Source organism: Lepidochelys olivacea, assembly GCF_965140295.1.
Source record: "Lepidochelys olivacea isolate rLepOli2 genome assembly, chromosome: 14".
NCBI lineage: Eukaryota > Metazoa > Chordata > Testudines > Cheloniidae > Lepidochelys > Lepidochelys olivacea.
The window spans coordinates 40,788,888-40,804,229 of record NC_140424.1 but is presented as its reverse complement, the minus strand read 5'-3'; the positions used below and the strand labels follow the sequence as shown (position 1 = coordinate 40,804,229).

General features: G+C 52.0%; 2 protein-coding genes across 2 annotated transcripts; both read left to right on the top strand.

Moving 5' to 3' along the window:
- Positions 1-622: 622 nt before the first annotated feature.
- LOC311530818 (uncharacterized protein) lies at positions 623-9,319 on the top strand. The gene is made up of 4 exons (XM_084647760.1): positions 623-845; positions 1,682-2,415; positions 3,044-3,157; positions 3,446-9,319. The coding sequence occupies exons 2-4, from the start codon at positions 2,289-2,291 to the stop codon at positions 5,386-5,388; spliced, it is 2,184 nt and encodes a 727-aa protein (XP_084503886.1). The 5' UTR covers positions 623-845; positions 1,682-2,288; the 3' UTR covers positions 5,389-9,319.
- An 81-nt stretch (positions 9,320-9,400) lies between these two features.
- On the top strand, positions 9,401-14,305 carry LOC311530812 (uncharacterized protein). The gene is made up of 5 exons (XM_084647754.1): positions 9,401-9,594; positions 10,410-10,496; positions 11,017-11,143; positions 11,664-11,777; positions 12,066-14,305. The coding sequence occupies exons 2-5, from the start codon at positions 10,482-10,484 to the stop codon at positions 14,090-14,092; spliced, it is 2,283 nt and encodes a 760-aa protein (XP_084503880.1). The 5' UTR covers positions 9,401-9,594; positions 10,410-10,481; the 3' UTR covers positions 14,093-14,305.
- The last annotated feature ends 1,037 nt before the right edge of the window (positions 14,306-15,342 follow it).

Here is a 15,342-nt window from a genome sequence, read left to right as displayed (position 1 = left end):
GTCTCCTAACACCAAAAGAAAGGGGATTAATAAATTGTATTTGTTCTTAACTCTGTGCAATGATGAAGGAAGCATCCAGAGTGGAGAGAACACCTCACAATGGGGACAGCTGTCCTGAGTGATCACAAGATTGGGGGTCGAGCGCCTCAGGAGCCCTGGGCCCAGCCTTGGGGTTACGGGGGTCCAGAGTGGAAGCGGGCAGGGGGAGGGGTCCTCGAGGTCATGCGGGCCTCTGGGTAAAGGACTCAGATCCTTTTGCTCGCCAGTTCCTCTGGGGCTTGGTAGAAGCCAGAAAAGTTCCCCACACTGGGAGGAGTGTTCCCCCTTCTTACCTCTGTACATATTGATTGGTTTCTAGTAAAGTTAATTGGGATTATAGGGGCAAGTGTCAGAGCGGGCACCAGCGAGAGTTGCTGGCCACCCTCTGAGGCCACCAAATTTGGTGGTGAGAACCCCTGGGCAAGATGCTCATGATGGTCCCTTGTGACCTTGGAGCCTGTGAGTGTAACAGGAGCCGGGCAACAGGGATGCTGCAGTGTCGTGGGTTGATCGCTAGGACCCAGGAGCGGCTGGGGGGCGGCTTTGGGGGGAGCGATCGCGGGGCTCAGGCCCGGCCCAGGAAGTGACTCGCAGCCGCTGCGGGGACTCTGGCTCCCGGCGAGATCCCCGCGCCCCGGCGGCTGGTGCTGGGAGCCCGGAGCCCGGGCTGCAGCCGGGAGAGGGGAACCTCCAGCCGGGCCCTGCCCGCTGCTCCCCGGGAGCCTCTCCCAGGGCAGAGACCCCAGCCCGGCCAGGGCCCCTTCCCGGCCCGGCCCCTGCCCCGGGGGGCCCCGCTCGGGGGGAAGGTAAGAGAGACCCTCCCATCCCCCCCTTGCAGCGGCCCCCCCCGTCACATCTGGCTGCAGCGGGAGGAGGATAAAGAGGGGCCGGAGGCGGGTGCAGGGGATGCCGGGGGCAGGCTGGGATGGGGGCAGGGGTGCACGGAAGGGAAGATGGGGCAATGGAGCAGGATCGGGGGACTGTGGGGCTGAGGGGAGCGAGGTCGGGAATGGGGGAGGATGTGAGTGGGGGGCACAGCGAGGGAAAGGGGGGATGTGGGCAGGCGGGCGGAGAGAAGCTCTTCTCAGCTTTGGGAGTGATCAGGGGACTAACCCCTCAGGGTGCAGAAGCTACACGGAAAAAAACCCAACCCCCCCTCAACTCCCCACCCACGACACACACACCCGGCTCTGAGTGTGTTATTGACAGACACCCCTGTGGTGGTGGGGTCTGTGTGCCCTTGAGTGTTGGGGGCTGCCCAGGGCCCTGGTCTGATTTCCCTGTAGGGTTCAGATCTCAGCTGCACCAGAGTCAGACCGGAGTCACTGCTGGCTCAGGCAGGGGGGTGCGCGGATGGGCCAATTGGGTTAAGCCTCTTCCTGCCTGTCCCTGGGGGCTGCCGGGGGAGTCCAGGGCAGCTCAATCTTCAGGTGATGCCACCAGAGGGCTCCAGGTATTGCTAAGGGAGAGGAATTTACACTGCAATGGGGGGAAATCTCCCAAAGTGGCCCTTTTGATTCTTCCCTTTTCTTTAGCATTTGGCTCAGATACGCTGTTACTGGGAGGGTCTGAAGAGTCTGGGGGGAATCGGGGTGTGACAAGGACAGAAGCCCCTTCTGTAACCTCCCTCTTGCCCCGACAGGCTGAGGAATCAGGTCCACGTTTCACTAAAAATCGGCCAGTCTTCCAGAGGAGAGAGAAGGGTAATGGCTGTGTTGGAGCCAGCTCAGGTAGGGGAGTTTCAGGGTGCTGCTGAGCGGGGCAGGGAGGAGTTAGGGTTTGATAAACCTACTGATTTACTAAGTAGGCCCATTGTGGCAGGGAAAGGGGGAGGGGACATTCCCCCATTTCTCAGGCAGGATATAACCACCTCGGCAGGGCTGGGACCATTTTCCAGGCTCCCAGTGCTGGAGCCTGACCCCATTTGCCTGGGGCTGCTGTGAAATAGGAAGGGAAGCTGTCAGGATTCCTGCCCCTGTCCCCGGCTCAGAGCTCTGCTTCCTGTCCCAGTCTGTGGCTGGCAGGCGTGTGGGAAATGAGAAGATCCTGGCGTGCTCCGTGTGCTGGGGCGGACAGGGAGCTCTCACCTTCTCCGCCCCCTGAAGCCTCCTGGCTGCTCTGAGCAGGGTGTGGGTGGGATTCTGCTACTCTGGCCCTCCCACAGCTTCACGTTTTTTTTTCCTTTCCCATGAGTAGTGGGATTGTGTCTGGGGCAGCAGGTGCTGAGTGGGGGACTCTTGGTGTTTCAGATGCCGGTGACCTTCGAGGAGGTGGCTATTTATTTCACCCAGGGGCAGGGGGCTCTGCTGGACCCCGCTCAGAGAGCCCTCTACAGGGACGTCATGCAGGAGAACTATGAGACGGTGACCTCGCTGGGTAAGGGATTCCCGTCCCCTCAGTTATTAGAAGCTGTGCGGTCTACGTGTCTTAATGTGGTGAGGATTTTCCCCTGGTCAGTTGGAGCAGAGGCGAATGGGTTCCATAATGCACAGCTGCCATGTGAGAAATACATGCATTTCGGTGCCCTCTCCACTGGGACACGGGAGTCAAAACCCAATGGACAAGCTAAACCATCCCCACCCCTCCAGCTTTCAAAGGGGCATAAATCCGCATTGTCTTGTCTTGTCTGTGTTGTTTCTTGGCTACACATACAATCTCTGTTCATCTCCCTCCTTGGGAATAGCTCCAGGCATGGGGAGGGCTCTGGGCTCTGCAGGTTTAGAAAGAGGTACGCTGAAGTCGAGACCTGTGTGTGAGTCAGCAAGGCCCCCAGAGCGCACAGATCCTGAGAACGCCTAGTGAGGGTGTAGTAATAATTCAACTCACCTCCCCAGACAACGTCCTCTGCGCAAGGGGGCTCAGTGACCCTGTTCCCATCCTCTTGGATTCCACGTTCCTCCAGCAGAGCACAGGGACAGGTTCCACTCACGGAACGTCCTTTGTGACAGATCCTCCACCGATGGTCCATGCACCCTGATCTGGACTCATTTCACCTTCTGCACAGGATTTCCCATTCCCAAACCTGAGCTTATCGCCCGGCTGGAACGAGGGGAAGAGCTGTGGGTGTCCGATCTCCAGGATTTCAAGGACAGAAGGCTTCGGAGATGCACCAGCACAGGTGAGGCCTGACAGAGAAACCATCCAGGGAATGAAGGAAAAAGTTGAGAATCCCAAAATACGATGTGAGTAACGCCCTCAGTTCTTCTTCATCTCACCGAGAGCAGGGCTCTGGTCAGCAGATATTGCTCACGCCATTCCACCCTTCCCGTCTCTCCTTTCTTGTAAGTGTTAGGGTGGGATGTGGAGGCAGAATGCAATTGCTCAGTCTTTGTGTTGGCTTTTCCCTCAGTGCTATTCCTCTTTCTCCCCAGCACAATGACTCCTCTCTGGATTGTGTCTCTCCCAGCAGGTGCTGAGCGAGCGAGTGAGAAGAAGGAGGGGAATCATCATGAGGCAGTTCCTGGGGAAGTGGAACCACAGGGGACCTTTTTGGGACGAGCTGAAGGGAATTTTTCCCCTTGCTGGAATCAGGGAGAAGCCTGGGGAAATTGGCACAGGTCAGAGAGGCTTCTGATAAACCAACCCAGGAAGAAAGTGGATGAATCTGTGAATGGTGGGGGAGGAGACGAGAATCCCAGAGAGCAGCAGACAAATCCCAAGGAAGAGACACCCTGGCACTGCCTTGAGTGTGGGAAAGGATTCATTGTGAGATCACAACTTGTTACACATCAAACAGTCCATACGGGAGAGAAACCATTTCCATGCTTGGACAGTGGGGAAAGCTTCAATAAGCACAGAGATCTTAATGACCATGGGAGAAGTCACACTGTAGACAAGCCCATTCAATGCGTTGAATGCAGGAAATGTTTCATTTCAAAGTCAGCACTAAATTCACATGAGAAAAGCCACACAGGAGAGAGACCCCACAGGTGCTTGGTCTGTGGGAAAAGTTTCAAGCAGAAATCAGACCTTGTTCGTCATCAGGCTATCCACACGGGAGAGAGACCCCACAAGTGCTTGGATTGTGGGAAAAGTTTCATAACAAAGTCACACCTTGTTCAACATCAGGCAATCCACACAGGAGAGAGACCCCACAAGTGCTTGGATTGTGGGAAAAGTTTCATACAAAGGTCACGCCTGGTTCAGCATCAGGTAGTCCACACAGAAGAGAGACCCCACAAGTGCTTGGACTGTGGGAAAAGTTTCAAGCAGAGGTCATACCTTGTAAAACATCGGGCAGTCCACACAGGAGAGAGACCCCACAAGTGCTTGGACTGTGGGAAAAGTTTCAAGGAGAGGTCATACTTTGTAAAACATCGGGCAGTCCACACAGGGGAGAGACCCCACAAGTGCTTTGACTGTGGGAAAAGTTTCATAACAAAGTCACACCTTGTTCAACATCAGGTAGTCCACACAGAAGAGAGACGCCACAAGTGCTTGGACTGTGGGAAAAGTTTCATTCATAGGTCACACCTTGTTCATCATCGGGCAATCCACACAGGAGAGAGACCCCACAAGTGCTTGGACTGTGGGAAAAGTTTCATACAAAGGTCATATCTTGTTTATCATCAAGCAATCCACACAGGAGAGAGACCCCACAAGTGCTTGGACTGTGGAAAAAGTTTCATACAGAGATCAGTGCTGGTGAAACATCAGAGAATCCACACACGAGTGAGACCCTATAAGTGCTTGGACTGTGGGAAAAGTTTCGTACGAAGGTTACGCCTTGTTCGTCATCAGGCAATCCACACAGAAGAGAGACCCCACAAGTGCTTGGATTGTGGGAAACGTTTCATAAGAAAGTCACACCTTGTTCAACATCAGGTAGTCCACACAGAAGAGAGACCCCACAAGTGCTTGGACTGTGGGAAAAGTTTCAAGCAGAGGTCATACCTTCTAAAACATCGGGCAGTCCACACAGGAGAGAGACCCCACAAGTGCGTGGACTGTGGGAAAAGTTTCATACAAAGGTCAGGTCTTGTTTATCATCAAGCACTCCACACAGGAGAGAGACCCCACAAGTGCTTGGACTGTGGAAAAAGTTTCATACAGAGATCAATGCTGGTGAAACATCAGAGAATCCACACAGGAGTGAGACCCTATAAGTGCTTGGACTGTGGGAAAAGTTTCACATGGAGACCGGCGCTGGTTAAACATCAGAGAATCCACACAGGAGTGAGACCCTATAAGTGCTTGGACTGTGGGAAAAGTTTCACATGGAGACCTGTGCTGGTTCAACATCAGGGAATCCACACAGGAGTGAGACCCTATAAGTGCTTGGACTGTGGGAAAAGTTTCACATGGAGACCGGCGCTGCTTAAACATCAGAAAATCCACACAGGAGAGTGACTCTATAAGTGCTTGGACTGTGGGAAAAGTTTCAGACAGAGATCATACCCCATTAAAAATGGGAGAATCCACACAGGATGAACGTGGTCCACTCCCAATGACTGATGAGGAGGGGTCAATACCAAGAGAGGGAAAATTGCTTTTGTAGTGAGCCCGCTTCAGGCCCAAATTGTTGGTTTTAAGTTTGCAAATGAATTGTCGCTCTGCAGTTTCTCTCTGAAGTCTGTGTTTGAAGTTTTTTGGTTGAAGGATGGCTACTTTTAAATCTGTTATTGAATGTCCAGGGAGACTGAAATGTTCTGCTACTGGCTTTTGTACGTTACCATTCCTGATGTCGTATTTGTGTCCATTTATTCTTTTACATAGAGACTGTCCGGTTTGGCCAATGTACGTGGCAGAGGGGCATTGCTGGCCCATGATGGCATAGATCACATTGATCGATGTGCACGTGAATGTGCCCCTGATGACATGGCTGATATGGTTAGGTCCTATGATGGTGTTGCTAGAGTAGATATGGGGACAGATTTGGCAATGGGATTTGTTGCAGGGATTGGTTCCTGGGTTAGTGTTTCTGTGGTGTGGTGTTGGTGAGTATTTGCTTCAGATTGGGAGCTGTCTGTAAGCGAGGACTGGCCTGCCTCCCATGGTCTGTGAGAACGAGTAGTCCTTTTCCAGGATAGGTTATAGATCGTTGATGATGCGCTGGAGAGGTTTTAGCTGGAGGCTGTACATGATGGCCAGTGGTGTTCTGTTATTTCCCTTGTTGGGCCTGTCTTGAAGCAGGTGACTTCTGGGTCTCCATCTTGCTTTGTCAGTCTGTTTCCTCACTTCCCCAGGTGAGTATTGTAGTTTTAAGAGTGCTTGACAAAGATCTTGTAGGTGTTTGTCTCTGCCTGAGGGATTGGAGCAAATGCGGTTGTATCTTGGGGCATGGCTGTAGACAATGGATCGTGTGATGTATCCTGGATGGAAGCTGGAGGCATGTAGGTAAGTATAGAGGTCAGTAGGTTTCCAGTATAGGGTGGTATTTATGTGACCATCACTTATTTGCACTGTAGTGTCCAGGATCTCTTGTATGGACTGGTCCAGGCTGAGGTCGATGCTGGGGTGGAAATTGTTGAAATCCAGGTGGAATTCTTCAAGGGCCTCCTTCCCATGGGTCCATAGGATGAAGATGTCATCAATGTAGCACAAATAGAGGAGGGGGCGCTAGGGGACGAGAGCTGAGGAAGCGTTGTTCTAAGTCAGCCATAAAGATGTTGGCATGCTGTGGGGCCATGCGGGTACCCCTAGCAGTCCTGCTGACTTGAAAGTATAAATTGTCCCCAGATCTGAAATGGTTGAGGGTGAGGACAAAGTCACAAAGCTCAGCCACCAGGTGTGCTGTGGCCTCATCAGGGATAATGTTCCTGACAGCTTGTAGACCATCCTCATGTGGAACATTGGTGTAAAGAGCTTCTACATCCATGGTGGCCAGGATGGTGTTTTCAGGAAGATCACCAATATGTTGTAGTTTCCTCAGGAAGTTGGTGGTGTCTTGAAGATAGCTGGGAGTGCTGGTAGCATAGGGTGTGAGGAGAGAGTCCACATCGCCAGATAATCCTGCTGTAAGAGTGCCGATGCCTGAGATGATGGGGCGTCCAGGATTTCCAGGTTTATGGATCTTGTGTAGCAGATAGAATACCCCTGGTCGGGGCTCTAGGGGTGTGTCTGTGTAGATTTGTTCCTGTGCTGTAGCAGAGAGTTTCTTGAGCAGTTGGTGTAGTTTCTTTTGATACTCCTTAGTGGGATGGAGGACAGTGGCCTTTAGAATGTGGTAGAATCCTAGAATACGAGGGTTGGAAGGGACCTCAGGAAGTCATCTAGTCCAACCCCCTGCTCAAAGCAGGACCGATCCCCAATTAAATCGTCCCATCCAGGGCTTTCTCAAGCCCACTCCACTGCTTTCCCTTCATCCACAGAACCAGTTATCTCGTCATAGAAGGCAATTAGATTAGTCAGGCATGACTGGCCCTTGGTGAATCCATGCTGACTGTTCCTGATCACTTTGCTCTCCTCTAAGTGCTTCAGAATTGATTCCTTGAGGACCTGCTCCATGATATTCTACACAACTCAGAGATAGATGTAGGTTTCATTTTTAGAAGGTACACACTATACATTTTAAAACAGTGATTTATTTTGAAAACTTTTCAGGTTAGTTTTACAGCTATATCAGACAATGAATGATTGTTTGGTTATTTCATTTCATTTATTTGCATTTGGTTATTTCATTGTTTGGTTATTTCATTCATGCCACGCGGTGGAGGAGAACATCACCAGACAGATGTTTAAATTGTTTCATTTCACTAAAACAACTACGTTAAGTATTCTGGATTTTTATCTTTGCTGTTGAAGAAATAATATTTTAACAGAAAAGCATATGTCCATCGTTTCTCACATTTATCTGCAGACTTCTTCTCCTTGTCCTGATCTATTCCGCCTCCAACATTCTTCTATTCATTCAACTTTTTGAAACTTTGCACTTTTGGAGAGGGGTAAGGGATTGACTCTGTGTACACAAATTTGCAGGGGGACAATAGAGGTGAGGTCTGTTTTTTCTCACCTCTCTATATTAATTGATTTTAAAACATTTTGGCTGTTCACAAGCATGTTACCTCTGGAGACACAAAGCCACAATTTGAGAACTGGGAAACTAAGCATCTCTGATGGGATCTTCTAGACTGAGCACTGAGTCCCATTGGGTAGATGGAAAGATTAGCCTAAATAATCTATACAGAAGCCTGTGGAACCCCATAAAATTGGGTCCCTAATCCATCAACTATTGGAACTCATGTACAAAACTTTTCTTAAACATTCCATGAATATATTGTCTCATACTATAGAATTAGAATTTACAATCCCTATTCCACGATGAGATATCTTTGAGCTATAATGTATCTTAATTAAACGTATCTTTAGATAAGTTTTTTCCTCAAAAAGCATTTTATCAAAAAAAAAATCCAATTTAAATAAAAACACTGATTTTTGTTTAACTCATTGATTTTTATCCAGCCTGGGAAGCAGTGTAAAACATGCCCTGGGATGGAGAATTAAGCAGTTCAACAGTCCAGATTGTACCCTGGGGTATGTCTCACACCCGCTGTCTCCTGGGCCCCAGCATGGCACTGTTGGGCTTTCATCATCCTGGTCTTGAAAGACACGCTCAGCAGGGCAAACCAGAGAAGGGGAGCCAGCGGACATCCTCAACTCCACTGAGTTTGATTTTGGCTAAATCCTGAACTCCCCCTGGTACGTGAGCAGCTGCTGAGAGCTTCGGGCCCTTGAAATCAGGGCAGGAGCAGTAGCTGCAGCGGCAGCCGGGACCCCCGGGGCTCCAGCGGCGATTTAAAGGGCCCAGGGCTCCGCTGTGGTTCCGGTGCCTGGAGCCCTTCACATCACCGGCCTGGGGAAGCTGCCCCCTGCCGGTGCAGTCAGCGGTGTCCTGGCTCTTGCCGGGTCCGCCAGACTGGATCAGACCGGCTTACTTTCACCTCTGCCAGTGGTCTAAACAATTATGCCACCCCCACTTCTGCTCTCTCTCCTTTTGCCTTCCCTCGCTCCCCTCTGCAAATCTGGCCCAGTCAGCTCAAACAACCAGAGGTTTTGGGCCAGTAGCCGGTGACCAGAGAGGCGGTGAGAGCAAGGCCTCTGCCAGCCCAATATGGAGAGAAGTTTGCCGCAGACGGGCTGATCAGCCAGCGGCCGGTGCCCGGTCAGTCCTGCAGGGAGGCTGCGAGCGAGACTGAATGCTGACAGGAGAAGTTTGGAGGCGGGATGACCCCTTACTGCTGGGAGAAGCTCCCCGAGCCCAGGGGCGGTTGGGCCCCCAGGGGGCAGGGGCTGGGCAGGGGGCTGGATTTCTGTGAGTTGATCGCTAAGACCCAGGAGCGGCTGGGGGGCGGCTTTGGGGGGAGCGATCGCGGGGCTCAGGCCCGGCCCAGGAAGTGACTCGCAGCCGCTGCGGGGACCCTGGCTCCCGGCGAGATCCCCGAGCCCCGGCGGCTGGTGCTGGGAGCCCGGAGCCCGGGCTGCAGCCGGGAGAGGGGAACCTCCAGCCGGGCCCTGCCCGCTGCTCCCCGGGAGCCTCTCCCAGGGCAGAGCCCCCAGTCCGGCCAGGGCCCCTTCCCGGCCCGGCCCCTGCCCCGGGGGGCCCCGCTCGGGGGGAAGGTAAGAGAGACCCTCCCATCCCCCCCTTGCAGCGGCCCCCCCTGTCACATCTGGGCTGCAGGGGGAGGAGGATAAAGAGGGGCCGGAGGCGGGTGCAGGGGATGCCGGGGGCAGGCTGGGATGGGGGCAGGGGTGCACGGAAGGGAAGATGGGGCCATGGAGGAGGATCGGGGGACTGTGGGGCTGAGGGGAGCGAGGTCGGGAATGGGGGAGGATGTGAGTGGGGGGCACAGCGAGGGAAAAGGGGGATGTGGGGAGGCGGGCGGAGAGAAGCTCTTCTCAGCTTTGGGAGCGATCAGGGGACTAACCCCTCAGGGTGCAGAAGCTACAAGGGAAAAACCCAGCCCCCCCCCCCCCCGGCTCTGAGTGTGTTATTGTCAGACACCCCTGTGGTGGTGGGGTCTGTGTGCCCTGAGTGTTGGGGGCTGCCCAGGGCCGTGGTCTGATTTCCCTGTAGGGTTCAGATCTCAGCCACACCAGAGTCAGACCGGAGTCACTGCTGGCTCAGGCAGAGGGGTGTGCGGATGGACCAATGGGATCAGCCTCTTCCTGCCTGTCCCTGGGGGCTGCCGGGGGAGTCCAGGGCAGCTCAATCTTCAGGTGATGCCACCAGAGGGCTCCAGCTACTGGTAAGGGAGAGGGGGTTACACTGCAATGGGGGGAAATCTCCCAAAGTGGCCTTTCCTTTTGCTTCTTTCCTTTTTTTAGCATTTGGCTCAGAGATGCTGTTACTGGGAGGGCCTGAAGAGTCTTGGGGGAATCGGGGAGTGACATGGACAGAAGCCCCTTCTGTAACCTCCCTCTCGCCCCGACAGGCTGAGGAATCAGGTCCACGTTTCACTAAAGATCGGCCAGTCTTCCAGGGGACAGAGAAGGGAAATGCTGTGATGGAGCCAGCTCAGGTAGGGGAGTCTCAGGGAGCTGCTAGGCGGGGGAGGGAGGAGTCAGGGTTTGATAAACCTACTGATTTACTAAGTAGGCCCATTGTGGCAGGGAAAGGGGGAGGGGACATTCCCCCATTTCTCAGGCAGGATATAACCACCTTGGCAGGGCTGGGAACATTTTCCAGGCTCCCCAGTGCTGGAGCCTGACCCCACTTGCCTGGGGCTGCTGTGAAATACGAAGGGAAGCTGTCAGGATTCCTGCCCCTGTCCCCGGCTCAGAGCTCTGCTTCCTGTCCCAGTCTGTGGCTGGCAGGCGTTTGGGAAATGAGAAGATCCTGGCGTGCTCCCTGTGCTGGGGCGGACAGGGAGCTCTCACCTTCTCCGCCCCCTGAAGTCTCCTGGCTGCTCTGAGCAGGGTGTGGGTGGGATTTTGCTACTCTGGCCCTCCCAGAGCTTCACGTTTTTTTTTTCTTTCCCCTGAGCAGTGGGATTGTGGCTGGGGCAGCAGGTGCTGAGTGAGGGACTCTTGGTGTTTCAGATGCCGGTGACTTTCGAGGAGGTGGCTATTTATTTCACCCAGGGGCAGGGGGCTCTGCTGGACCCCACTCAGAGAGCCCTCTACAGGGACGTCATGCAGGAGAACTATAAGACGGTGACCTCGCTGGGTAAGGGATTCCCGTCCCCTCAGTTATTAGAAGCTGTGGGGTCTGCGTGTCTTAATGTGGTCAGATTCTTCCCTGGTCAGTTGGAGAAGAGGCGAATGGGTTCCATAATGCACAGCTGCCATATGAGAAATACATGCATTTCGGTGCCCTCTCCACTGGGACAGGGGAGTCAAAACCCAATGGACATGCTAAACCATCCCCACCCCTCCAGCTTTCAAAGGGGCATAAATCCGCATTGTCTTGTCTGTATTGTTTCTTGGCTGCACAAGCTAGTCAGCAAGGCCCCCAGAGCGCACAGATCCTGGGAACGCCTAGTGAGGGTGTAGTAATAATTCAACTCACCTCCCCAGACAACGTCCTCTGCGCAAGGGGGCTCAGTGACCCTGTTCCCATCCTCTTGGATTCCACGTTCCTCCAGCAGAGCACAGGGACAGGTTCCACTCACGGAACGTCCTTTGTGACAAATCCTCCACCGATGGTCCATGCACCCTGATCTGGACTCATTTCACCTTCTGCACAGGATTTCCCATTCCCAAACCTGAGCTTATCGCCCGGCTGGAACGAGGGGAAGAGCTGTGGGTGTCCGATCTCCAGGATTTCAAGGACAGAAGGCTTCGGAGATGCACCAGCACAGGTGAGGCCTGACAGAGAAACCATCCAGGGAATGAAGGAAAAAGTTGAGAATCCCAAAATACGATGTGAGTAACGCCCTCAGTTCTTCTTCATCTCACCGAGAGCAGGGCTCTGGTCAGCAGATATTGCTCATGCCATTCCACCCTTCCCGTCTCTCCTTTCTTGTAAGTGTTAGGGTAGGATGTGGAGGCAGAATCGAATTGCTCAGTCTTTGTGTTGGCTTTTCCCTCAGTGCTATTCCTCTTTCTCCCCAGCACAATGACTCCTCTCTGGATTGTGTCTCTCCCAGCAGGTGCTGAGCGAGCGAGTGAGAAGAAGGAGGGGAATCATCATGAGGCAGTTCCTGGGGAAGTGGAACCACAGGGGACCTTTTTGGGAAGAGCTGAAGGGAATTTTTCCCATTGCTGGAATCAGGGAGAAGCCTGGAGAAATTGGCACAGGTCAGAAAGGCTTCTGATAAACCAACCCAGGAAGAAAGTGGATGAATCTGTGAATGGTGGGGGAGGAGACGAGAATCCCAGAGAGCAGCAGACAAATCCCAAGGAAGAGACACCCTGGCACTGCCTTGAGTGTGGGAAAGGATTCATTGTGAGATCACAACTTGTTACACATCAAACAGTCCATACGGGAGAGAAACCATTTCAATGCTTGGACAGTGGGGAAAGCTTCAATAAGCGCAGAGATCTTAATGACCATGGGAGAAGTCACACTGTAGACAAGCCCATTCAATGTGTTGAATGCGGGAAATGTTTCAGTTCAAAGTCAGCACTGAATTCACATAAGAAAAGCCACACAGGAGAGAGACCCCACAGGTGCTTGGACTGTGGGAAAAGTTTCAAGCAGAAATCAGACCTTGTTCGTCATCAGGCAATCCACACGGGAGAGAGACCCCACAAGTGCTTGCACTGTGGGAAAAGTTTCATACGAAGTTCAGCCCTTGTTCAACATGAGGCAATCCACACAGGAGAGAGACCCCACAAGTGCTTGGACTGTGGGAAAAGTTTCATACAAAGGTCACGCCTTGTTCAGCATCAGGCAGTCCACACAGGAGAGAGACCCCACAAGTGCTTGGACTGTGGGGAAAGTTTCATTTGCAAGTCAGATCTTGCTGATCATCAGGCAATCCACACAGGAGAGAGACCCCACAAGTGCTTGGACTGTGGGAAAAGTTTTGTACGAAGGTCACGCCTTGTTCGTCATCAGGCAATCCACACAGGAGAGAGACCCCACAAGTGCTTGGACTGCGGGAAAAGTTTCAAGCGGAAGTCAGACCTTGTAAAACATCGGGCAGTCCACACAGGAGAGAGACCCCACAAGTGCTTGGACTGTGGGAAAAGTTTCATGCAGAGGTCATACCTTGTTAAACATCAGGCAATCCACAAAGGAGAGAGACCCCACAAGTGCTTTGACTGTGGGAAAAGTTTCATGCGGAGGTCAAACCTTGTTCATCATCAGGCAATCCACACAGGAGAGAGACCCCACAAGTGCTTGGACTGTGGGAAAAGTTTCATTCAGAGGTCACACCTTGTTCATCATCAGGCAATCCACACAGGAGAGAGACCCCACAAGTGCTTGGATTGTGGGAAAAGTTTCATACAAAGGTCATATCTTGTTTATCATCAAGCAATCCACACAGGAGAGAGACCCCACAAGTGCTTGGACTGTGGAAAAAGTTTCATACAGAGATCAGTGCTGGTGAAACATCAGAGAATCCACACAGGAGTGAGACCCTATAAGTGCTTGGACTGTGGGAAAAGTTTCGTACGAAGGTCACGCCTTGTTCGTCATCAGGCAATCCACACAGGAGAGAGACCCCACAAGTGCTTGGATTGTGGAAAAAGTTTCATAACAAAGTCACATCTTGTTCAACATCAGGTAGTCCACACAGAAGAGAGACCCCACAAGTGCTTGGACTGTGGGAAAAGTTTCAAGCAGAGGTCATACCTTGTAAAACATCGGGCAGTGCACACAGGAGAGAGACCCCACAAGTGCTTGGACTGTGGGAAAAGTTTCATACAAAGGTCAGGTCTTGTTTATCATCAAGCAATCCACACAGGAGAGAGACCCCACAAGTGCTTGGACTGTGGAAAAAGTTTCATACAGAGATCAATGCTGGTTCAACATCAGAGAATCCACACAGGAGTGAGACCCTATAAGTGCTTGGACTGTGGGAAAAGTTTCAGACAGAGATCAATGCTGGTGAAACATCAGAGAATCCACACAGGAGTGAGACCCTATAAGTGCTTGGACTGTGGGAAAAGTTTCACATGGAGACCGGCGCTGGTTAAACATCAGAAAATCCACACAGGAGAGTGACTCTATAAGTGCTTGGACTTTGGGAAAAGTTTCAGACAGAGATCATACCCCATTAAAAATGGGAGAATCCACACAGGATGAACGTGGTCCACTCCCAATGACTGATGAGGAGGGGTCAATACCAAGAGAGGGAAAATTGCTTTTGTAGTGAGCCCGCTTCAGGCCCAAATTGTTGGTTTTAAGTTTGCAAATGAATTGTCGCTCTGGAGTTTCTCTCTGAAGTCTGTGTTTGAAGTTTTTTGGTTGAAGGATGGCTACTTTTAAATCTGTTATTGAATGTCCAGGGAGAGTGAAATGTTCTCCTACTGGCTTTTGTGTGTTACCGTTCCTGATGTCGTATTTGTGTCCATTTATTCTTTTACATAGAGACTGTCCGGTTTGGCCAATGTACGTGGCAGAGGGGCATTGCTGGCACATGATGGCATAGATCACATTGATCGATGTGCACGTGAATGTGCCCCTGATGACATGGCTGATATGGTTAGGTCCTATGATGGTGTTGCTAGAGTGGATATGGGGACAGATTTGGCAATGGGATTTGTTGCAGGGATTGGTTCCTGGGTTAGTGTTTCTGTGGTGTGGTGCTGGTGAGTATTTGCTTCAGACTGGGAGCTGTCTGTAAGCGAGGACTGGCCTGCCTCCCACAGTCTGTGAGAATGAGGAATCGTTTTCCAGGATAGGTTGTAGATCGTTGATGATGTGCTGGAGAGGTTTTAGTTGGGGGCTGTACATGATGGCCAGTGGTGTTCTGTTATTTCCCTTGTTGGGCCAGTCCTGTAGAAGGTGACTTCTGGGTCTCCATCTTGCTTTGTCAGTCTGTTTCCTCACTTCCCCAGGGGAGTATTGTAGTTTTAAGAGTGCTTGAGAAAGATCTTGTAAGTGTTTGTCTCTGCTTGAGGGATTGGAGCAAATGCGGTTGTATCTTGGGGCATGGCTGTAGACAATGGATCGTGTGATGTATCTGGATGGAAGCTGGAGGCATGTAGGTAAGTATAGAGGTCAATAGGTTTCCAGTATAGGGTGGTATTTATGTGACCATCACTTATTTGCACTATAGTTTCCAGGATCTCTTGTGTGGACTGGTCCAGGCTGAGGTCGATGCTGGGGTGGAAATTGTTGAAATCCAGGTGGAATTCTTCAAGGGCCTCCTTCCCATGGGTCCATAGGATGAAGATGTCATCAATGTAGCGCAAATAGAGGAGGGGCGCTAAGGGACGAGAGCTGAGGAAGCATTGTTCTAAGTCAGCCAT

What these genes read in the sequence shown, in the direction of transcription:
- LOC311530812 (XM_084647754.1), top strand. An exon ending in TAAGACGGTGACCTCGCTGG is followed by an intron (nt 11,144 to 11,663) that starts GTAAGGGATTCC and finishes CCTTCTGCACAG; the next exon opens with GATTTCCCATTCCCAAACCT. An exon ending in TCGGAGATGCACCAGCACAG is followed by an intron (nt 11,778 to 12,065) that starts GTGAGGCCTGAC and finishes TGTCTCTCCCAG; the next exon opens with CAGGTGCTGAGCGAGCGAGT.
- LOC311530818 (XM_084647760.1), top strand. Translation starts at nt 2,289, where the DNA reads ATGCCGGTGACCTTCGAGGAGGTGGCTATTTATTTCACCCAGGGGCAG. An exon ending in TGAGACGGTGACCTCGCTGG is followed by an intron (nt 2,416 to 3,043) that starts GTAAGGGATTCC and finishes CCTTCTGCACAG; the next exon opens with GATTTCCCATTCCCAAACCT. An exon ending in TCGGAGATGCACCAGCACAG is followed by an intron (nt 3,158 to 3,445) that starts GTGAGGCCTGAC and finishes TGTCTCTCCCAG; the next exon opens with CAGGTGCTGAGCGAGCGAGT.